At 43.7% G+C, this 25,076-nt stretch overlaps 1 protein-coding gene across 2 annotated transcripts in view; it reads right to left on the reverse strand.

Moving 5' to 3' along the window:
- The window catches only part of LOC144101572 (putative sodium-dependent multivitamin transporter), a 62,477-nt gene extending 49,040 nt beyond the window's left edge, over positions 1 to 13,437 (reverse strand). Inside the window, exon 1 of one of the 2 annotated variants that reach the window (XM_077634720.1) lies at positions 13,222 to 13,437. In XM_077634720.1, coding sequence (XP_077490846.1) covers positions 13,222 to 13,380 — 159 coding nt within the window. In that variant the 5' untranslated portion in view covers positions 13,381 to 13,437. Of the gene's footprint in view, positions 1 to 1,124; positions 1,329 to 13,221 lie in introns of those variants that run through there. The other variant, XM_077634722.1, reaches the window with a different exon arrangement.
- Positions 13,438 to 25,076: the final 11,639 nt, after the last annotated feature.

The raw sequence follows: 25,076 nt of genomic DNA on the forward strand, positions 1-25,076 counted from the left end.
GCAACGGGCATCTTCTATCAAAATAATTCCCTCCACAACGTAAACAACCACACTTTTCGAGTCAGTACACACCACCGAACATCTACTAAGTACACTGCTGCCGAACAGCAAGCCAGATTGTGCACGCGTACAAACAACTAAAACCGTGCAGGGCACCGGCTGTTCAAAAGCTGAGCTGGTTGCCAGGGTTGCATACACTGGCAATATCAGGCACACGAGAATTTGTTACATCTGCACGCCGGCGTCGACTGGTAGGTTGTTACCGGGGTTTTAAAGAGCAAATACTTCCATCTATGAATAGTGACCAAACGATCACCACCGAATTTCAAATGCCGCTGTAGCAATTAGCCCTGTTAACCAACAGAGTTTTAACTGTCTAAATTGGTGAAATGAGTTGTCAGCCCCTTCTTCATCGCGCAGTAGTGTACTACAAGGTTTAGCACCCTCATCATGCCGGAGAATGAGTTAAAGTAATGCTTAAAAACCTGGCAGGCTAAACGATACGTGAGCGCTACAGCTCGCCAGCCAATCAAATGAAAGTTTAATCACTGGCGTTCCACTTTGAGAGCACGCCCTTTCCTTCTGCCTTAAAAATATAGGGCTGCAATAAACCAAGCTTTCACACTTGCGTTGTTTACAATCCCGATGGCTGCCTTAAACGCAGAGTTAAAGCCTGACGCGATCAGGAATGATGTGGCCTAAGTCTCGTTTATCGTGGACTTTCTTTACACTAGTGCATCTGCCGGACTCCGCGAAACCATAGTTGGAGGCAAAAGGAGCGGGACATCTTACTTTCCTTCATCCATGGGAACACTGGAAAGCCCCAGGGGGTGCTCCCTGCTCCTGAGAACAGCCTAGCAGACGACGCTGGCCCGACGCTACCCCCCAGTGCGCACGCGCGTTCTCTCACCGGCTTTACCGCTTCACTCGGTGACAAGACGCCGAGGCTACAAAATGATTTCGCCCGCGGTCGACAGACATCACTGAATCCTTGTGCCGAATGGAGGGCGCACCGACCGCGTCAGTCTGGAGAGAGATATAACCGAAGTAGGCTAGTTAAAAGCCGAGGCTTTCGGTAAGGCAGACCTAGATTTACGAAAGGCACATGTGAATAGTTTTCTCACCTTTTGATTAGCGGTGCCGTGGCGCTCCTGATTTTGTGGGCTCGTCCAGAATAGAAAACAAAGGAGGTGCAAGACAAAGTGCAGCCTGAAGTAAGACCAGCGAATGAATGAATCCTTCGACAGCGGCCTTAGGCACTACGTCCGCGCTTATTTAAGGCCCGGCTTTGGCGGCGGGGTGGCATTCTGCCAACAGCGGCGCACACCTCCGTCCTGCTGCACTAGATGGAGCCAACGTCGCAGCAAGTGGTGCCCTCGTGTACTCTGTCCTGCAACTTCTTCATGTCGCCGGTATGTATGAAATCGGGAGCGGGCGGATTGGAAACGAGTGTGGCTTAGAAAGTTGTTTTTTTTTTTCAGTGTCCGGTCGAAAACAATGAGTCGCGTGAATGGGTGTCGTGGTCATCACACATCGCTAAAGCGAAAAAGGCATACACTGCGGTGCGCGCTCGCCTGTCAAAGGTAAAAATAGACATCGATCGACACAACCTTCACTCCCCGCGGAAACCCCGCGTCAAAGGAGAGAAGCCGCACCGGCGGGGTTGAAGCTCCTAGTCTAACTCCATGTGTAAACATTACGCAGCCTGGTAGGTCCGCCAGAATACCTCGGGGACGAGGTGCCGCGTATCCCTCGCACCATTGGCATGAGATGTATGAAAGTACTTGAACCGAATTAACCGTTTCTTGACGCTGGGAATGACAGGTTGCAGACACTCTACCGCCAATAAGCGCAGTTGGCCCTGGTGTATTTGGGTAGGATTTTTATTTTTCAGAGCATATTAGAAGGTGTCCTGTTGTGATATAACTTTCTTTAAGAATCGTTTTGGAATTTTCTACAATGCCGCCCCATATTTTCAAATATTAATCCGTACATATGTTTTCTGAAATTAATCCGTGCCATCGTGTCCGTGTTATCGAAGTTTTTGCTATTTCTTTTTTGCTATAGTGACTTTAATTTTTTTTCCTTTCAATACCACGAATTTGTGTTTTCCTATCTTAATTATACTAATCCAAGCATGTCCGCCAACTAGGAGCTGATTCATAATGAGCTGCGCCGCTTCTGGGACCCACAAGACCATTAGCGCAGTAAAATTTCAGCCACAGAGACGACACGAAGCACAAACTGCTCATCGGATCGATAGATAAAGAGTCAGTATCAACTTGTGATTATTAAGGAAATCGCAACAAACCTGACTGAACGAGTTTATAAACGCACGAGTAAAAGAAGGCTCAATTCCTCAAGCGGTAGGCTCGTTTCTACGGCATTCCGAGTTCAAGACACGATCTTTCAGGATTCATTAAAGGGTTTAATTTCCTAAAAAGCCTAGCCTTGAAATTGCTTATCTCAGACAAATCAGGTCAGGCTGTTCTGCGCACTTCGTGTGATCTATGTCGTTTGTCACAAACTTAGCGTGCTACTGTTTTTTTTTCAGCCTTCAAGCAGGATGGTTGTTCACTACGAATGTAACTTTTCTTGACATTTTGTGCGTTTATCCTCAGCAGAATGAAACAAAGCATAACCGCCGCCGGCTTACAACAATATAATAAAGCACAGCTGTTTTTATGACGCTGGAATACGCTCCGTCAAGGAGCAGGAATAACAGCGCAGCCTTTTTCTTTTCTGCTTTTCTTTTCTTTTCTGCTTTCTGCTTTTCTGCTCATATTGAATAGCCAGTTATTTATGCATTGAGTGACACTTCCTGTCATCAGCCTAAATCAGAAATTACGCCTCATATACACCTTCTGTGTTTAAAGTCGCCCATCGTCCGACACCAAGCTATAGAAAGTTTGTTAAGCATACTGAAGAATAACTCGTAGGCGCAGCTGCTATGGTTATAGGTTTACAGACGTAAAAAGATTGTTTTTTCTTTTAGGACCTGCGCTGCTTTCGAGTGAGTGGGGTAAAATTCTCCGCTTTCTCTCCTTACTGCGAACGCGTTCCATGACGGAACTGTAGTATACAAGCAGGCTCAAGTGCCTTCCATTAGGTGTTCAAGCGATCATAGGCGCAGCGTTCCCAAAAGTGCAAGCAGCACACGTAAGCACGGAAAGGATTCAAGAGGACACCCTACTTTATCTCGGTGCTTTGTAAACTTATGAGTTTGTCCCTGTAGGAGACTTCCAAGCACTCGGCATATAGTTTGAAGCACAGCAAAAAGGGTATTTCAATTGTTTAGCCCTAAATTAGGATATCTTAGGTGCTCAAACAAAATCGCAGGCCGAGTTTGCACCGCAGATCTGAGGGACATGTAGGTTCTGGTGTTCCAAATTGTCAAGACTTGTATTTTCGATTACATAGCACCGGTAGCCGTGAAGCCTGGACACAGCCTTTGCTGCAACGTTCTCCAGCATACGATTGACTGCAAGTACACTGTTCACCTACGCCACAAGCATGAACTGTGAGCATAAGTTAAGTACAGTAAAATTACGTAAACGCAGTTGCATGTGCATTGGACTCTTGGCCGCCAATTGATTGCAGTGACAACCGCCGCTGTAGGGCTTATGAAACATTTAAAACTTGAACGAAGCGCATGGCTTTCGCCTTCGGCTGTGTCGCCGGCGGCGATATTGTTGCGCATCTTCGTACTGCTTGTTCGTTCAATCTGAAAGCCACCATCTGGCGCTTTAGCGTTTTAGTTTGGGACGCACGATGCGGCCATACTTATCGCGATTGGTTGTGGCCACAAGCCACTGCCAGCACATCTTTCCACATTGCTGTAGTGGCACTTGGTTCCTTATCTCGGAGGTTCCTTGCCGCCTTTAAATTGAGCGCTGCCATATGAACTGCAGGTATTCTGTTCGCAGACCGCCGAGCAAGTTACCAGTTGCTTTCGCCGCCGCCGAGTCATTCAGTCCATTTTACAAACAGTTTTCTTATAGAAGGACGTTTCACTGTCTTCCTCACTGCTTAGACTGCCGTCACCACTAGGTTACAATTCGATACTGCATACGAAAGAGACCAATTGCGACGTTCTGCACTGCTCTTTATTATTCGGTCTATTTGTGATATATTAGTGGCGCAGGTAGGGCCACCCTTTATCGACCAATATATACAACCTCTCAGTCAGGCTATGAGCATTTCTAGGAGTGAGATCCGAATTCGTGCCCGTATTGTTACTTCTTCGGTTCCGTGGAGAAACAAAGCTTTCTCCGAATCACCGGTTAGAATAAGCCATGAGTCAGAAGTGCCGTGCCCACCCTTACCGTCGCCTGAGTAGAATCGCGGCATGCGGTGTATAAAGGCATAACAGTGTAAGGGGCATTTTCTGCGGTTGTTCTCGGCCGCTGGCTGGTTTTCATATTGCAGATGTAGTGCGATGAATTTAGCACTTGCCGATGACTTGAACGCGATATTTATATCGAATATTAAATTAAAAATTCAGTCTAGGAAGGAGATTCGCCCAGTACATTACTCCCAAGCATTTTACCCTAGGAGAACGGAGCACCGGCCAAAGAAACTTTCGCGCTTATTAGAAAATTCGTGGCTGCCGTTCGTCACGGGGTTCGACCCCAGTAGCTCCCGAATGCAAGGCGCACGCGCTAAACACTTGGCCACCGCTCCTGTAAAAAACGCCCATAAAGGGCTTTTCAGCTCGTGTACGATATTAGACGCTCGAGGATTGACGATTCGTCCTCGGGTGTTTTGGCCAAAAGATCTTTTTCCAAAAATTGCACCCCAGAAGAGCCGCACATCAAACCAGAGGAAATCTACAAGTTAAACAGGTAGGTAACCGTGTTATTGGGGATAAAACACAGCCTCTTTCGAATGCAAAGTATATGCGCTAAACACTAAGTGTTACAAAAATAAACTTATTTTTGGAAGGCCTCTTCTTATAGAATAAGAATTCTATTCAGGGGACCGGCGCACTGGACCTGGAGCTAACTCTTTTTATGGGCAGAACCGGGAGTGGAAACGAGGCTGCAAACGACAGTTTTTTTGTTTGGTAGAAATTGTTTGTGAGTCAGCTTACTCACAGAATTTTGCGAGTTTTCAGTTCCGACCAGTGACGAATCTTGCCGAACGTTTTAATGAGTCATAGCAAAGTTCAGTTACTTTCTTGCAGGGGCTTTCCAACAGGCCGCGAGCTGAATGACAACAACCACCAAAATCTTTTTGACCAGAAAACAAGTGGCGGACATAAAGGAACGAGTGAAGAAATAAGTAGCACACTACACAACAAACAACTGGAGATATGAGGAACAAATTGACGAACTAACACAAGGAAAGAAATGTGAAAGCCAGAACGAAATAACTATCCGAAAGAGGAGAGAAGCCTCGAAGCAGGTGGATTCAGAAATCAAACAGGCATTTAAACTCAGAACGCAGGCATCGAGGAAGGAGATAGAGGGCCGGGGATAGTCTGGAGGAGGCGGCGGACAGAAAATTGTACATGTATCGACAACGCACGTTGCATGTCCAGGAAAATGTAGTAGCGAAATTAAAGAGAGAAGTCCACGTTGTATGATAGAGGCGAGGGAAAAGAACAGGGACGATCCGAGGAAATTTTTGAGCCATATATTTCACTTAATGAATAATAAACTACTCTGGGGATACAGGAGATATAAAGTAACACGAAAACTTTGGAAGCGTGTAATGGTACCGGGAATGACTTTTGCGAACGCTGTACTGTGCATAAATGCCAAGTGTAGTACAATGACTACATATTAACGAAGTAATGGTGGGCAGATTAGCTTTAGGCGCTCACGGGAAGATAACAAACAACGCTGTACAGGGAGATAAGAGTTGGTCGTCCTTTGAGGCGAGGGAGGCTGAGAGCAAAATATCGCTTGAGGAAAGACTGCGAAAAATGGAGGCGAAGAGGTGGGCGTCCAAACACTTCAGGTATTTGCACAATAAAAACGCCCTTACGCGATGGAGGGAAATGAGTAACAAGCTTACGACAGGCCACACAGCACACAAATGGACAATAACAAAGGACATCAAAAAGAAGGTCAGCTAAAGCGGGACTGCTAAGTGGAGGCAAAAAATGGAAGCAAAAGAATCATCGCGACAATCCGGAGCTGGTAAGAATGAGATCCGGAAGGAAACGTGGGATCATCATTCAAGAAGCAGCCCCTTCCTACTTGAGGCTAGTTGAGGTTGCCTTAGTACCAGGAAATTTAGAAGCAAATATGAACATGTAGAAGCAGCGTAGAAACGTTCTGGAAATTGTAAAGCTACTGAAGAAGCCATCGAAAACGGCATGTTTAGCCTTCCAGAAGCTTTGTGTTTTACGAATAGTGAAAGCAAAAGAAACACATCAGTCGTTGAGTCCAGCACAGAAGACTGGCGTAATCGTGGCGCGAAATCAGAGTGTAGAAATTATACCAAAAGTCCCAGAAATAAACGTAATATTGCTTAAATTTATGAGACATCATTCCAGCGTACAGAAACACACGGACAAAAAGAGTAGACACGACGAACGCCGGTCCGTGTGTCAGCCTGGTCTCTTTGTTCGTGTGTTTCTGTACGCTAGAATGATGTCTCCTAATTATACCCAGAACAAACTAGCCGAGGTCTCTACATTTCGCTTACAGCATGAAAAAAAGCTTTGAATGGCGGTGAATCAAAAATGAAATCAATGTTAAAGATAGGAGGCAGACAGCTGCAAAAGAAACGAAACGATTAATACTTTATTGACTTGTCAATGTGGTTCTCGCCACTGCCCCAAAACATAAGGGATACTAACCTGTATGTATCTATAAAACGGTTTTAGTTGGCTCCCGAGCTTACAGTGTATCTTGGGTGGGAAATGCTTTAATTAGCACGCCACTGAAGCTGATCTGCAGCGAGAATTTGCCTTGGGCAAGGCTGCGAATCCCGCACGTTTTTGCGACAATTCGTGATAAATGAGCACAACATTACGGGACCACTTAAGCTCCGCCTTGAAGGTATGACTCCTTAGCGCTATTATTTATTTTCCACTTTCGTTAGTACCTGCCACCCATTTCTTTCACACACACTCATTGGCATAAATAAGTAGGCCTACTTGACCACGTAACACGCTCCAAGGTACTCGAGGTCTTCCTTTAACCAAGTCGAAAACGTTCGTCAGTGGCCGAGGAGTGGCATGTCCTGCTCGCAACTAAGGATCACGGGCTCGATTCTAGCTAATTGCCACAAGTTTCATTTCAACGTAATTAATTTTTATTACATACATTACATTAATTATTTTAATTTACTCCACATCATGCTAAGACCTCATAGTGAGAAATCAAGTCAGTTTTAATCATTTCACTACACAGCTCTATGTCTGATGTCTCGAGGCTCGCGACCAACCGGGATTTTTTCCACAGGCCCACAACAGTGCCAACTAAGGTGGTTTCTCCGATGAGTGCCAGCTTAATGTTTTCGTGCTTAAAAGGGCAAAACACGGCCTGACTAGAGAAGAACCTTTCCTGAAGTTCGAAAGAATGCTTTATTAGGGCCGTGATCACAAGTACCAAGGCGAAGGTGTCATTGACTCAAAATTGATTACAACAAAAATTCTAGAGGACAGCGCAATAGAAGGCGAGTTCACATAGTCAGGCCGGGGTCTAGTGATCAGTTCAGTTTTTCAGCTTTCAGGCGTGACAAAGCCCAGAGCCAGACAAAAAACTGAATAAAACCATCCTGACCGGTTATTTTACGTCCATTTTTTAGATTGTTTGCAAAGTCGACAACCTGTCGTTTGTCTTGGGTGTTTGTTGATAAACTATGCTGTCAGAAATCAACGTGTTTGGTTAGAGTTGACGTTGCCTGCTGATTTCAGAGAGCGAAAGAAATATGTAACGATGAATATGAGGTTTAATTTGAACGAATATTGTTTATTGCATACTGCATGGGACCTTGACACAGCGCCATTTGTTGTTTTATGTTCATAAAGCGAGGTGGAATTTAAGTCTCACAACTGTTGTAAGGAATCTAACGACTGCTGGATGGCGCGGCTAAACGTCGAGCGTCGTAAACTTAGTATCTAAACCAGTGAATTGACACAGGCGCCTGGTGCTTCGTCGAATTTCACGACCGGATTCAATATCACATTTTTCTTAGCCTGGATCAACAAGCCAAATAGTCGCACGCACGCTGAGCTCTTCAGTCGGCTTGAACGCAACCGGAAACAAGATTCGGCCTACGCGGGAGGATGTGGTAAAATCATGAGTCGACGCGGGTTTTTTCTCTGCGGGTCTCATTTTTCTTCCCAAGATGAAGCGGAAGTTCAGATCATTTTGATACGCATTTTTTTTTTGGCACTGAACCAAAATCTCTTGAGATGTAAGGCTGCATGCGACCATCGAACGCCTTACAGACTGGTCAATCATAATACACAGAATATAGAAATACAGAATACACAGAATACAATTACTGAATAAACAAAAAGCCTATCATATCAGAAAACAAAAGGTATATAATAGCTAGAGCTATTTTTATAATTGTTTTCAAGCAAGCATTGCTCGTATTTCGAGATGCTATGTGCGCTTGAAATCCCTAAGCCGTATATGGGCTATTACAGACGGCTTTGTGGTCAACTGCGGCTTACTTTCGACTTCTTAGGCGCATTAACGTTCGTTGACATTAGACAGCACGCAGGCGTTTGCACAATTCGCTGGAAACGAGAAGCGGCCACCGACGCCGGCATCTGACAGGGCTTCATTGAGCTCAGCATCTGAAAGTCATTACCATTTAATAACCGTGGCCGGTAAATTACACCGCTTAATATTTGGACAGAGTCTCAATGATAAATAGGGGGCATGACAGCATTGCTGGAGTTTTTGGATGGAGTTGATGGAGTTTTTTTTTTTTCGCGTTATGCTGCTGCACTTCCACTAACAATGTGGTATGAAAAAAAGCAAGTACCCGCACTTTCAAATTCAGTTTACGAAGAACACATGAACCAAAGACATCGCGAATCACCGACTACGGCATATATTGGAATTTCGACCAGGGATAGCTGAACCGATGCCCTACGTGCATTAGTCCTTCTTCATGTGAAACCAGCTGGAAGGATCAAACACGTCATCCGTAGAGGAGCTTTAGCAAAACGACTGAACGTATGCAATGAAAGCGTTTACGGGTGCAGTACAGTGATCACTAGATATTTGGTTAGGAAGAGATGAAAAAGGGAAAAAAAAACAGTTATTCAGCCTAACCATTTTGCTCTCTAGTTTTTGCTTCTTTTTTCACCTGATTCTAGTCACCTCTATACAACGCCTACATATGCGATCCTTTGGTCAACCAATCAGCCCAAACATAAGCTAGACTGAATCTAGGCAGCACAACTGGTTTTAGTTACGGTCCATATCTTGTTAGCATATCATTGAAAAGGATTTCTAGACGGCAAACAGTCATATTTAAAAACATATAAACAAAAGTAAGCCTAACGCACGCTGCACATGGTATTGATACTCCCCGTGTAGCACGCCCTCACCGCATTTATTCGCCCTTTAACGCTTTGTTATCGCTCGGAAAGAGTTAGAAAAAATTGGTAGGGTTTTAGCGTAGTTAAATCGAGTAAACGTGCAGAAGTGTGTATTTAAACTCGTTGCCACTTGTTTTTGCTTTTCTGGGTCGTGGGCACGCCTGGCGACGATATTAGACTCAGGTTACAGCTCTAATCGAAGTTAAGTTGATCTGATCTGTTCGCGCCACAGCTGGAAGTTGATGAAGACGACGCGCAATGCACAGCGAGAGAGTGTTCCATGGCAACTTCTTTGTTTATTCAACTACACCTTGGCCAATCCCCCCGCGTGGGTATGTGCCATATAACTAGGGTGAAGAAGAAGAAGAAGAGTGTTGCAGTTTACCACACGGCATGACCGGCTGCATCGATAGCGTAGTGCTCTCGTGGAGTGGCCAGCGAAGCTGCTCTGCTCGCACCGCCGCGGGTTCGAAAGCCACTCACTGTTATATTTATTTTATGTCTCCAGGCTGCTTATAGTCAACCAAGTTCACCCTCCTATTGTCCACCAACCGCTGGCGCAACACTCCCCCGAACTTAGCCGAGCTTCCTCCCACATTGGCTGCAGCTTGCGTGACACTCCTCCGAACTAACCCGAGATTACTATAGTTACTCCGAGGCTTCACACATATTTTTTTGTTAGAACCGCTTGAAGTATTGATTTCGCACTGAAAACTCAAAATAGAGCGGCAGCCCGTACCAGCCTATCTTTGTTGTGCTTGAATACTATATGACAGGAAAAGAAAAGCTGGAAAATTCGCCAAAGATAAATTTCAAGGAAAATTAACTTGGGAATAATTTGCTTGACCCGTATATGCGAACCAGTGAATGCCCGGCGCTGTCCTGCTGCCCTGCTATACTCTCCCGCCGGAGCCATTTTCGTCCTCCGCGTTCAAAAACTGTTTGTACTAGTGTATTTCAGACATATCTTCACCAGCGAAAGCACGAGACACCAGGAGAAGCGTTTTCCTGCATTCTACTTCTCCTGGTGTCTCGTGCTTTCGCTGGTGAAGATATGTCTGAAATACACCAAATAACCCACATGGCTACCTTGTTACTGTTTGTACTAGAAGCCAGATAATCGTCGGTAAAGTGTTAGGGTCTGGCCCTTGATGCAATGCAATGAGTTCAGTGCGTAGGCTACGAACGCAGAACATTTAGGCTCTGTCGCCCTGTGCTTATCACGCATGTGGTCGTTGCAACCAGCGTCCAACAGAGTATGTACAGGTGAAGCAGTCATGTGTCGTAGTATCAGTTTTGATAACAGTTGTCGCTCGGCCAGGCTGACAGGCTGCAGCGTTCGCGTTCATTAAGCTCCGCTGGCGCTGATACACAGTGACTGGGTCATTTTTGTTTAATTTGTGTCGGTGCAGGAAATAAAAAAAATTAGAGGACAGGTAAGTTCCACCTTAAGGCTATGACGCGATAGCGTTAATGAATTAATGTCTTCATACGTAGAACTGCCGATTCTCGACTTCACATTCCTCACACCACTCCTTCCGCAAAGGTCCTGCGATTAGTTGATGTGCCAGTGTCCTGCGATGCAAGGCTCTGCCAACGGCGTGGATTGTGCGACCCGTGTTGCACTAGCCGAACAACCCTCTCGCTGGAAATCAATAACAGCCACTTGCCGCGGTGGTCAGTTTGCTGACAATCTGGTGGGCACGTCCGCCGTGCGCCACCCTATTTTTCGCTCACAGCTCCCCCGCCGGATTTTCTGGGCAAAGGGGACTTTAATGCTAACGCGTCAAAAAAGACGTCTCGAGACCCCGCTTCGACTAAGAAGCACAGTTTAAAACTCCGAGCTTTAGAATGTAGTCAGGAAAGGCAAACCACGTATAATATAAGGGTGTGCTATGACACAGCTTTCTCTTCTCGTCACCCGCCAACTTTAAGATATTGAATACGATGGTTTGAAGACTGTTTTATGCAATAGCCGGATTTTAAAGCGGGAACATTACGGCTCCCACTGTGGAGAAAATTTGGCGTCGTCGGAGGCGGCGTTGTGAGAAAAATGCAGCTGGTACAGATGCCACCTATACCACGTGACCTCATGCCATCATCGCAACCTGCCCACTGGATTGTGAGCAGATTACACACCGTGGCAGATGGTAGTTAATGGCTGGTTGCGAGATGGTGCTCTGGAACAGCCATTTGCAACGCAATGGGGCATCGCTCAACCGCGCCACCATTGCGCCAGGAATGGCATGACGACTCCCAATGATCAATGAATGTAAGTTTTAAAAAATAACCAATTCCGCATATATATATATATATATATATATATATATATATATATATATATATATATATATATATATATATATATATATATATATATATATATATATATATATATATATATATATATATACAGAAAGATAAGCGTATTTGATTGCTAGAGGCAAAAATGCAAATTTGAAAACGCTTCATTTAGCCATAGATTTATTTTGAGTCGACGTTTCGGACAGAGCCTCAGGCTCTGTCCGAAACGTCGACTCAAAATTAATCTATGGCTAAATAAAGCGTTTTCAAATTTGCATTCATATATATATATATATATATATATATATATATATATATATATATATATATATATATATATATATATATATATATATATATATATATATATATATATATAGAGAGAGAGAGAGAGAGAGAGAGAGAGACAGAGAGAGACATTAACCAATTAACACTCACGCGCCATACCCTTAAGACGAGCTTAGTGTCCCCTCCATTTTTTTTTCTACTTTGAATATATTACGCACTTTGATTGATTTTCCTCACTAGAAGGCTACTTATAGTATAGTAAAGACTTAACAGTTTTGTTTCGCCGCTCTGCAACTGAGCGGGAGGTGGCGGCTTGACGTATTTCTGGGGAGCTGAAATACACAAACTCTTGCATTGTAGTCTAACAATGCTGGTTAAGGAAATGCAGTTGAGCAAAATTCACTGCAAATCCTCCAGTGAAATGTGATTACTGCAGATTCTCTGCGTTTTTTGCCCGCAATTGACTAGTAAGGTGTCAGCAACTTCACCATGGATTTTGCACGCCGCCTTATAAGAAGCAATCAAAGCTGGCAATTAAGCAGAACCCTCTTGTGGTCGCTTTGGCACGTTAAACCCTGATAAAGCATGCCACAGAACACTTTTACGTATGTAACATCGTTCAAGTGCTCCTTGGTAAACAATTTTTGGACGGATTAGAAAAGGTGCCCACTTAAACTCATTTAAACTGAAAAAAGATAGAAGGGTAGAGTAAGCAAAGTGTGCAGGTCGGAGAGTTAACGAGCATGAAGTATGACGAAAACAAGAAAAAAAATGCAGTATAAAAGTTGCGACAAAGAATGTAAAGCTGCGCACACGGTACTTTACCGTAGGAAACGTATACCTTCAATTCCTTCAATTTGACAATCCATTTGAAAATGTTATTGGTTAGTTCTCTGAATGTACCGTCTCTCTTTCGTGTTCTGCTGATTGAAATTATTAGATTGCTGAACAACATTTACAAAGGGGAAGGTTCTGTCGAGCTTAGAATTTTCGACAACTGGAGCAAGGCGCCGTGAGGCGAAAGTCTAACAAGATATTTCTGTGCTCGCCAAAAAGTTCCCCATTGAGAAGTAGCATGACAGGAAAAGAAACGGCAAAGATAGACTTACCTCCTGTTGCTGAACTTGCAAACGTTTCTGGGTCCGACGTGACGCGCCTGCAAAGATACTTTTCAGCAATTGATGGCCGTAACCGGGCGAAGCGTTCCGTGTACCCTCCACTGACGGCCGCGCGTATAACAAAAAACACTTCCAATCACGACTGCGCATGCATTCCTAACACGCGCGGCGACGGCAGCCGAACCCGGAGCTTTGCCTAGTTCGACGCGAGTGGCAGTTTCCGTTCCTGGGCCGTCGCTCGCGTGCGAGCGATTTCTTTTTTTTTTCCGTTGCTTTTGTTTCCGTCACGCAATGCGTAACGTGAACTTGTCCGCGTCGGGACCAGCCGGCAGCTGTCGTCCCACGTCCGGCGTTGACGGGTAAGTACAGTCGCCATGGAAAAAGATTAGCACAATGACGACACCGGAGCGACAAAAATCGCACCGTACGGCTGACGCAGCGCCGTGCTTCGCGAACACGCCTGGCATTTTTGTTATCGGCATGTTCGTAACCGCAGCGCCGAACGTTGCTATCTGCGGCTCCGGTGATACGTCACAGTGGTAAATTTTTTTCCTTGCGACTGTACATCGGCGTACCGCAAGCGTTGTGTCGTGAAGAGGATTAGAGCCGCGCGCGACGTCAATACAATTGTAACGCCATTTCAAGCTAGCAGCCAACTTTGAATGGCTGCCGGAGCTTGCGAGTGTGCTCAGCTGTCCGTAGAAAAGGAAATTTGGTGAAAGTCACAAAAAATGCCAGCGGATTGTGAGCATACGTGTTTAAAAGAAAAAGGGACATACAACCTTGACCAACAATGCAACAAAGTTACGAACTGTCAAATTTGCAGCTATGTAGTTGGAATGTGCTAAGTGGTTAGACGAACGAAGCGAGACAACTACTGTTTGTAGTGCACACAAGAATGAAATGTTTTGTGACAAGAAGGGACATACTAAAAGAAATGGGTGTCTTGACTACGCATGCGTGTCACGTTTTTTCCTTAACAATTGTTTCATCTCTTTACCTAAGATTTCCATCTGACGAGGCGCTTACAAAATTAATGGAGTGCTAGCAGGACATTCATGTGTGTGGAATAAAGAACACCTGCGTGATATCCACGCCAACTCTGTCTGCAAGTGCCGAGATAAGGAGTTTTTTTTTAAAAGTGTTTGTCTTCTTTTAGCAAGTATAGCAATCTTTGCCTTGACCCGCAAGCGAACCTGGCGCGTTGATCTCTCCCAGGTTTTTTTGAGCGCGCCTGCAATCTAAAATTTAAACAACGACCAATTTGACCAACATAACTAGCAGCGCAAGAAAGGGGAGTGCTGTATATTGCTGTTTTTATATCGTGGGTTGCCAAGTTACTAGATTTCTGGATTTTAATTTTCAGTTAAATTGATGAAATGTGTAATTGTTTTAGTATCTAAAAGTACATTTTGCGAAATCACCATCGTTCTTCTGCCTACATTCACAATATGAGCAAGAGGGATAATGTCACTCTTTTAACAGCACCTTATTAAGCGGACAGGAAGTGTATGGCCTTCAGGGACAAAAGCAAAAGAGCCAAAGTTAGCTATTTTTAGACACAATGTGCAAACGTTCTATTCCCCACGTTCTTTGCGTGCCTTTGGGCAATGTGTCACAAAGATGATGTCTTCGGCAGTTCAGTGACGTTTACCCTGACGTTTACACTGACGTTTGCGCTTGTGGGCGCGTACGTGTGCAGAAGAAGGAATTCATAATTCGTAAAATATTTCTCTCTGCGAACTATACTAATAACTCACCCTGTTATTCCTACAGCCTATGCCATAGTTGCCTCCTTGCTTCCTCTTCAGCCCACTTCTTGCTTATCTTGGCGCTGAACTCGCCCATCAGTACAGTCTACAGTATGAATCTGGTCATCACGGCTGGATGTAGGCGCGTAGCTTGGCACTGCATTCAGTTTATGTCTCTTATTAGCTTCATTACGGTAACTTCCATTCTCATTGTATTACTATAGAATTCCTGTATGTTGCTAGCCATATCCTTACAAATGCCGAATCCTATAGTTACTTCCCGTCTGTCCGCTAACCCACGAAAGCATAGTACGTGGAAGCCTTTTATATAGCAGAGCATACGCACCATCTCTCCTCGCAGCCTCACTAAGACTTATGGCACTCCTTTTAACACCAGCTAGATCCTCAAATGCAACTGCTAGACTAGCCTCAGTAGATAAGGTTCTAGATGGTAAGGTTCATTTTCGAATGGTGGCCTGTTCAGAGCCAGAGATTCATAGCGCCCTAGCTTCGTGCGGTACTCATGCCTACTGCGGTCACGGAGAACGATGGTGCGGCGGCAAATATTTAAATGCGCCAATGCGCCGCCGTTTACCGGCACCTAATATGCCGGTTTTTGTGCAGCAAATTTTCTATGCAGCTTTTCTGAATCACTATGAGAAATAAACGTGTTTTCAGAAGTTATACCGTGTTCAGTGAGTCACTGCGCCTCAAAGCGCTGGCGTAATTTATTAAAAGGAAATAAATTAAAGAAAGACAAGCAGTCAAAAATTTTAAGCAAAGTCTGGTGCTCTAAAGGAGCACCAAGCAGTTAAGGGCGAATGTCCTTCCTTATAAACTCAAGCTATATATGTATATTCGCGCTTAAATCAAAATGCATTCGCCCTGCTCAGGTCGGAGTGACTAAAATGACCGACTTTATTGGCGTGTGCTTCGCACATCCGTTCAATTCTCAAATACGCCTTGATGGATAAACTAGACGCCACTCAAAAGAAAGCGGTATGTACATACATTACAAGTAACAAGAGATTGATTCGCCTAGTCGGAATGCGGTAAACAAAACTGCCACATATTTACTCTTATAGTTCAGTTTTCGCTGTATCAGCGGCATTAAAGTTGGCTGAAGCAAACCTTTTTGCTCTTTTTTAAGAAGACTTCGAAGAATAAAAGATACCAAGTGACCATCTCAGTGCAGGGTTGATAATCATGCGCTTTGAAACGTCTTGCTTCTGCAGACATTCATGGATTGCTACACAGCCTCACCAAAAGAAGTAGAGGGCTCCGCTCTATATATCTCCAAACGAAAGTGTCCAAACTCCTCCGGCAACCACCACTACATCACCCCGGTAACTCTTTGTGGGATGTTGCTCTGCCCATCCATAGCTAGCCTGAGCGATCAGCAACGGCCCATTCCGCAGGATAGCCGAAGCTATCGGAGTCCTGAAATGAGGAAACAGCCTGTTAGGACGGGTCCAAAAATTACCTATTCTAAAAATACTTTTTCATCACCGTCACCAGACGGAGGAGCGTGTTTGTTATCTCAGACGCTTTATCCATCGCAGGCTGCCTTAAAGGCGAACTCAGGGGGTTACTCGAATATTTTGACTTGATAGCCGCAGCACAGTTCTTAGAATACCCGCTCCCTTCCACAACAAACCGGTGTCCAAAATATGGAGCGGAACCATTTTGAAATCAGCAAAAACAGCAAACCTAAACCGAATTTGAATCAATGATCAAAGACAATGCTTCGCCGGACGGTTCGATCATATCACAAAAAATACAAGAAAGACACTTGTATGGGGGTTGAATAGGTGAATTAGGGACTGTAAAGAATTAGTGGATCCTTAAAATGCACGGAACGACTTAATACAAAGCTCAAAATTTTTGTTTCTCAATGGGCGAACGGGTATTTTTGCAGTGCTGACGGGAAAAACACCTTAACCAAGGCGATGGAAATGGCACGAAAGCAGGAAAGAGAAAAGCATACTGCACAAGTTCCATTAGAATATGTTAACCTCAATAGACTCTCTTAGGAGCCCTTTAACACTGCAAGTAAGATATGTTGCTGTCTTCAATATCATACAAGCTGTTTGCATTTTTACTGTTCTCGATGGTGCAAAATCGAACAAGACATTTTGTATTGCAGTTAATACTCATTGTAAATTTTTATTTTAGAAATTGCGACGCCCTTCTGAGTAAGGCTAACAGAATGCTTTAGTAAATAAATTTCAAACTGTGCTCGCCGAGCGCGGAATTGATGGCCAGGAAACAATCCAACATGCCCTGAATGTATCTTGTGGACTGAAGTTAATTGAATTCAAATTTATTTCGGAACATTTATACAACGCATATTTGAAACAACATCTGGATCCCTAGCTAAAAGCTAGTTGATATCCATGCAAAGCATATCAAGTAAAACTAAGTGCGGGCATCAGAACAAACTATTTACATTACACATGAAGAAGGCTCTTGCATTTAAATACAAAGTTGAAATCTTCTTAACCAATGAAGGCATAAACTGACCAAATATGTATATACATACAAATACGAAGTCTACACAATCCAGCATACAAAGAAAAAATAAACTGCAGAGAAAATACACTCTCATAACTCTGATTTATAATATTTTTTTTTTAACTGGAGTGGAAAATTTCTGCTTCGCTTCACATCATCTTTAAGGGCATTCCACTGCTTCGTCCCCACATGAGCTATGGTCCTTTCTCCGTAGACATTTTTCCTCTTCGGAAGAAGGAAATTTCTATATGTAGCGTTACGGGTACAGTTAGATGGCAGAGTGAAAATGGATTAGTGTAATGGGTAATTATCCATAAGACATGCATGTACCGTCGGTAGAGTCGTGTATTCAATAAACGATTTTAGCGGTAGAATATTCATGTGTTTAAAGAGGAGCAGTGTGCGCGTTGTAGTTCGACTGTGTGATGAACTGAATTGTCCTTTTTTGCAAAACCCTTAGCGGCTCCAAATAAGACTGGTAGGTGGGACCCAGGGATTCAATGCAATATAATAACTGGCTTTGAAAATTGGCAAAATATATAATTCTGAGTGTGTCTTTGTCAAAGTACTCGCGGCATTTATACAGTGCAAAGCACGCTGCACCCAACTTTTTAGAAAGTGCCTGAATGTGGGCCTTCCAGGGCAAGCTCTCGTCCAGAATTACTCCGAGATACGTCATCTTATTGACAGGATCAATAGGATTACGCAGCCATCGCACTGCAGTCAAATTTTCAGAAATTATTTTTCTTGGGCTCTTAAATATAATGTATTGCGTTTTATTAACGTTTACAACAAGTCCGTTGGAGGTAAACCAATTACTCAAAGTTTCTAAATCCCGGCTAGCCTTGCTAATTAGTTAAGATGCACACTCATGTCCACATAAAACAGCTGTGTTGTCAGCATACATAAGAACAGGGAACTGTTTGGTGGAGTGTGGTAGGTCAGCGATATACAATGAAAAAAAAAATCGGACCAAAGACTGAGCCCTGAGGCACGCCTACAGTAACTGCTTCAAAATCAGACCTTGTATCAACGAGCTGGACTATTTGCCGCCTGTTGTTGAGGTAACTTCTGAAGAATTCTATGCTAATCCCTCTAAATTCATAAAGCATTAACTTTCTCAGTAAAATATCATGATCGACAGTGTCAAATGCTTTCTTAGTGTCTAAAATATTCCTACGGCTATTTTATTGCCATTTAACAAAGAGTTGATTGGATTTGTTAAACATACTACTGCTGTTCCGGTAGATCTGTTAGGTTGATGAGACAACCGTGTTGATGACCGTGAATCCGTGTTGATGAGAAGACGGTAGAGTTTCGTGCTCGAGAAAAGTCTTAACTCTTAGAGCAATGAGTTTTTCAAACAATGTGTCTATAAAGCTTAAAATAGAGATGGGGCGATAATTCTCGACAAGGTTTCGGTCCCTATTCTCGTATATCGGCACTATTCTAGCTAACTTAAGTAAGTCCGAATAGGTAGCGGAATAGAAGGCTAGGTTGAAGATTGTTTCCAGTGGAACACATAAAATATATATGCATTGCTTTAGCAAAATTGATGCGATTCCATCACATCCTACTGATAATTTGGACGAAAAATTTTAAACTGTGGAGACTATCTCATCCACTGTAATATCGTGGTACGCAAAGGTAGCTAAAATATGTTGTGGAGGGGCGAGGTATTCTATAGAAGGACAGCTATTTCCTGTTTTTGCATCAACAGCGGGAAAAAATACATGAAACGTTGAAACAAGACTTTCAATAGAAATCCCTGGGACTTTCTAGGCCATCTTTAGACCTTCCATCTTAGGTTCATTAGAGAGGGTTCTAACCTTTGTTTCAAAAATGGCCAGTTTTAAAATAATGGAGCTATTGCTACATTCGGGGAAGCATCCCTATTTAGGGTTATCTGTTATTTCGGTGCTTTCCACAGTCAGACCGAGCTACTCAGAATCAAACGAGAGAATGTGTGATACCGGTTTTCTGAAATTTTGAACCTTACTATCTGCAATATCAAACCAGACCTAGTTAGAGGGGCAAAGAGCATTTTCATAGTCCTTACACGCTTTGTTGACATCGTCCCGAACGTAAGGTTACCACCCGAGAAAAGATTTGTGTTCTTGGAATTGGTACGTTTCCAGCAATATAGCTTTTCAGGCTCTTAAGCGGCAACGGTGGCCGCGGAGCGCCTTATGGGAAATGCTTGTAAGCACCGACAGGCACCCTTCGCTTACACCTGTAAGCTGTGGAACACCTGTTCCCTGGTGGCCACCATCCTGCTAAGGCCTTCCGGCACCTCCTCTCCTTCCTGGAGGCCACCGGCCTCTCTGGCCGCCTCTAGGCCTGAGGGGGCAGCTCATGCCACCTGGCATGATCATTGCGGCTGCGCGCCTACCCTCTCCTTTCAATCTCCTTCCCCTCCCTCACCTCCTTCTACGACACGCCGGCAGTGGGCGTGGAGGCTAGCCCTCCAGTAGACAAGCCCGTGTCCTCCCATTTTCCATCCTTCCCTCAACCACAAAAGAAGAAGAAGCTGTGCCCAACTAAGCATACGTTCATCGACAAGACGACAACAAACTTGCTTCCAGTCGGCAGTATTTCTGAATCACAGCAAGGCTGCGACCACAACCGGTATCCCAGTTTTCCACTGCGCAGCGGTATCGTAGCGCTGCTTGCCTGGGTTTACTTCATGTGTGCACCAGAAAAGATAAAAATCCATGGTGTCACAAAGCTTCTAGAGCCACTAAAAAGCCTGCAGCGCCGCCGGCATGCTAGTCCGGGGTCGAACTGCGCTGCTTTTGGCTACACTGGTCGTCGCTAGTACAAACCTGTTCCGTACCGAAGCCGCAACGAACGCCGTTTCTGAAGTGACCAGCGCTGTAATAAATGCGATCTATTTGCACCGGTGTAGTGCAAACCCCACCTTATAATAAAATAAAGATGTGGGCAATTCACGCGATGCCTTCAGCAGGGTTGCTGAGCAGTAGCGAAGTGGCTGTGAAAAGAAATATGCATGTATGGCTGCTTGGCTCGGTGTACTTTACGCTCGTCTCAGAAAAGAGAAAATGCAATGGTATCATATAGACATATAGATATTCAAACCACGACTAAGCATGTTTTCGTTAATGCAAAGCTTTATGCATCTGTGAGGAGCGCGGCTGTTTGGTTGCCCTGCTCATAGCTAGGGCTAGCCTGTTTTGCATGAATGCCTTAACAGGCAGCGCTTCCGAACTAGCCGACGCTGTATAAAGGATCTACCCTTGTCACCGCTTTACTGTAAATCCCATCTCACGAAAAAAAGATATAGTCAATTTACGCGACTCCTTCAGCACCGATGCTAGCAGGCGCGAGAAAAGTCGCACTGGCCAGCAACAGTGAAGCGGCTGTAGGAAGAAAATTCATTGTATCGCAATGATCATTTCTACCAGCTGTACTGTGTCAGCCAACGATTCCCAAAACTTATTTGCTTTCGACAGTCCCCATTTTAATGGACGATCTCCCATCTAGCATATCCTCGTTCAATCGTCTGTTCGCTGTGGATTGTTTATTATATCCTGGCATTTGATCTCACTATGACCAGGTCAGCCTAGACAGTAAGCTACAAAAAATAGAAAATTATTGTTGAAAAAGGGCGATGCACCTTAACCCCAAAAAGTCATCATCATCATAACTTATTTTCCCCTTAAATGCCTCTATTGAAACATTACATAAGGGGGCGGGGGGTGGGAGGCAAGACAGAACAAATACAATAAAGAATACAATGTTAATACATTAAAACAACATGCAATACAATAAAATGAAAAACTATACAGTCACAATACGACGTTGGTCAATGGTGATTGGCAGAAAGGTTTGATTAGGTGGTACCAACAACAGCAAGAAAAAGAATACGTGTAACTGGTTGAATTAGTTTGACACAAACGTGCAATATCTTGTATACAGTACAATTATTGATTAATGCCCTTGAAAAATTACTAGGGTCGCGCTCGCTTGCAATGTAGTCGGGAAGCTGGTTGAAGTGCAAATTGATACAAATCGCACGCAAGCATTTCATACTACCCATTCCTATTCGCTAAAGACAAGAATCACAACACGCGTTAAATCATATAAGAGCCTAGGTGCCCCAATTAGCAGCAAACTTGGGACAAGCACACAACTAAACTTGCCGGTGGCCCTCCATTTACACTAGGCTTTATTGGAACGTCGTTTTCCTTGTCTAAGCGATTCATTCATGAACGGGCGTGGAAAACTTCCATTTGCACAAACTGAACTACACTTATGAGATCCTCTTGACACTTACTTAAATAATTCCATATTTAAATAATGCCATACCTAAATAATTCCATTGAATATATCCCCAATCGCGCAGCGCGTTTTATAACTTCAGAATATAGCATTCACCAGAGCATTAGCAGTATGAAATCAGCTGTCAGTGTTTAGCCTACTAGACATTTAACGCAAATTTCCTAGCTCTTCTCTATTCTTCAGTTTAATGCTGAAACGTTCGTAAAATACACGGGTAACTTCTACTCCAAAATGTGCGCACGTTATCCCGTCTAATAAACTATGAATAACCACAGAATACATGAATGAACTTACGCCTTAACAAACATTACTCCAAGCCGTGGTACAAATATGGAACCACCTTCCCAACTGTGTTGCAATCGAGCATGATCCCGTAAAGTTTAAATCGCGCTTAATGCTTTGCCTTACAACATAAATTATTTTAGCGCTTCTATTTTGTGACAGCGTCCCTTTCTTTTACACTCCCTGTAGCTGTCTGATTGTGTTTTTGATTGTCTATTTTTTGTTTAGTCACCGATCACTGTTCTTTTGGGGGCACTACGCCTGTCTCGTATAGAACGCCGCACCAGAGGCTTTGAGAGTGACACTGCAAGTAAAATATAAATTTGCCTGTATTCATAGCATAGAGCGTTATAACCTCAAAGACAGCACTGTCACTTAAAACGAAGGTTCTTTAACATAGAAAACAATTAAAAATGTAATGATCGCCAGCACTGGCCGGTTTCGCATTTAAAAAAACTGTGCCGACACAGATTTCGGAGGGGGGAGTTATTTTTGTTTATTCGATACGTGCATCGCCTTCCACTATTACAGGAAGAAGGGGGGGGGGGTGCGAAAAGGAAAGAAGAATTCAAAACAGAGCACATCAACAAGAGTACTAAGTTACGCAAAAACTTATAAGACAGTCAAGACGTGGACAGAAGTATCCGTTATGGAAACAGCTTCGGGCGGCAAACTGTTCCATTATCGAGCCGTAAGTACGAAAATCGAAAGCGAAACGAGTTAATGTGAAAAGAATAGTCGTAAATTTTTTTTATCTCGCTTTCGTCTCTGTGAAACGTAGGAACGAGGTCTCATGTATTTTTCGTGGTCTGTTTCAGGGGGTACGATAAGCCATCAGTCACTGCAAAAAGGTATAAGTCCGTCCTTTTCGGTAAAAATATCAACTGCTTCAATCGACTGGCGGGATGATATTGAAATCCCATTGTCTCGATGATAAATCCTTCTCTTGGTGCAGGCGAAGCTCCGGCATAGCTTGATAGAGACAGAAAGTCAATTTTATTTTTGTGAAAATAACTGCATGAAGCTGTCATCAGTTTAATTCTGCTAACTTTTTATTCCAGTCATGTTAAGTGTCTGAGGAGATAGGAAAGAGAATCGCGCTCGCTGCTTGACAAGGCGGTGATCTCTCATAGTTCGAAACGGTGATAGCAGGTTACAGTAAAAGAAATAATAAGAACAGGAAGACATCGATAAAGCGGTACTCACAGTATCCTTGGAAGAAGTCATGAGTGCAGTGCTGCAGGGTTTAGAGACACGCGGAAAAGGATAGGTTGGTGGATAGAATAGAACAGTTGTGCTGCTTCTGGGGTGCCATAATTAATGCTAAATTGAGTCTATAAACAATCTCTGATGTCAAAGATTTTAGAGTGACATCTGCGAAACATCTTGCAACATCCGCTATTCATACCCGTATTGGTGGCACTGCCGAGCACAAGTGCACGTCTGATTTTCTGCGATGGCAGTCACATCGAGATGTAGGCATCTAAATGTGGTTCTTTTTTTTTTGAAGGTCAGAATTTATTCATTACCTTCTAAAAACATCTTTGTGATGCTGATATTTGAAGCGGATCGAGCGCTTAGATTAGGTAATGTGTACCTATTCAGGAATAACGTCAATGCATTTTTAATGTCTAAAAGTCGCAATTTGTGCATGGGGAAGGCTTATATCAGTGTTCACTGTGTCTTGTATTACGGATAATTTTATCTTCCCGCACATCAGCAAGGTGGATTAAAAATTTAGTACACTTTAAAAACCCAATACTGACGACTGAGGCCCGTTTCACATGCACGACACTCCGAATTCTGTCGGTCTGCGACTTGGGAGGGCCGTCGGTCTAGTCGCAGTCGGCTTGCGATCGAGTTCCGTTCAGTTGGAATTCAGTCGCAGCGTCGGTGTGTTCGCTCTGCGACTGACCTTTGAGGAGCGCCGAGACGGCGTGCGACATGCGGTCATGTAGGAACTGTTACCGCGGTGGAAGCAAAACTGTTTATCTTATTCAAAACGTACGGAATAATATCTTGCATCTAAAAATACGCTAGTCTTAAAATCATCAACACATTCTGTGTGATGTTTCTGTCGCGTTTAATAATAGGTTGCCTATGCAAACACCAAGGAACTTCGCCGGTACATCCGACCGAATCCGTTGTGCCGGTGTCGCATGTGAAAGCAGAGACCCAAAATCGCACTGCCGCCTCACTGACTACACCGGATATTGTCGGTCCAGTCGCAGCATGTGAAACGGGCCTGACGCTTGCTGGCATAATGCCGTGTTTTAAAAGTAATGACCTTCTATATGCTAACCAGGTAGCAATTCTTATTGCTTTCCGTGCATTTGTTTTGCTATATGAATAACCTCTGAATATTATTTTGCATCGTTGTACCCCATAACAGATGCCATTACATATTGCGTGATTCAAAGAAAGCATGGCAGATTACTTCTCATTGTAGTAGCTAACATCCACTACAACTATCGAAATGAATTAACAAAATGCGTCACTCTACTCTCCAATTGAACTATATGGTCATCGCGTAACAAGAATTATTTAAAGTTTATGCCAAGTGTCTTCGCACAATTAGTTATTTCAATTATATTACCACCCAAGAATAAATCTGTATGTGCAGCGCATTTCACATTTTTTTCTCTAAAATTTATTGCGCTCCTTTTACGTGAATTTCATGAGTATGTAAAAGGAAGTAATATGTAAGAAAAAAGAAAGTACAGAAATATTTTATCCCTTTAGGAAACTAATAAATGATAATGATGATGATTATAAAGATAATGATGCGTAAGTTGTGCCATGGGTGGGCCATGCACTAACGGTAGTGTGTGTTCCACCGCGAAACGCAAACTAATAATAATAATTGGTTTTTGGGGAAAGGAAATGGTGCAGTATCTGTCTCATATATCGTTGGACACCTGAACCGCGCCGTAAGGGAAGGGATAAAGGAGGGAGTGAAAGAAGAAAGGAAGAAAGAGGTGCCGTAGTGGAGGGCTC

Source organism: Amblyomma americanum, chromosome 8, assembly GCF_052857255.1.
Source record: "Amblyomma americanum isolate KBUSLIRL-KWMA chromosome 8, ASM5285725v1, whole genome shotgun sequence".
In the NCBI taxonomy this organism is placed as follows: domain Eukaryota; kingdom Metazoa; phylum Arthropoda; class Arachnida; order Ixodida; family Ixodidae; genus Amblyomma; species Amblyomma americanum.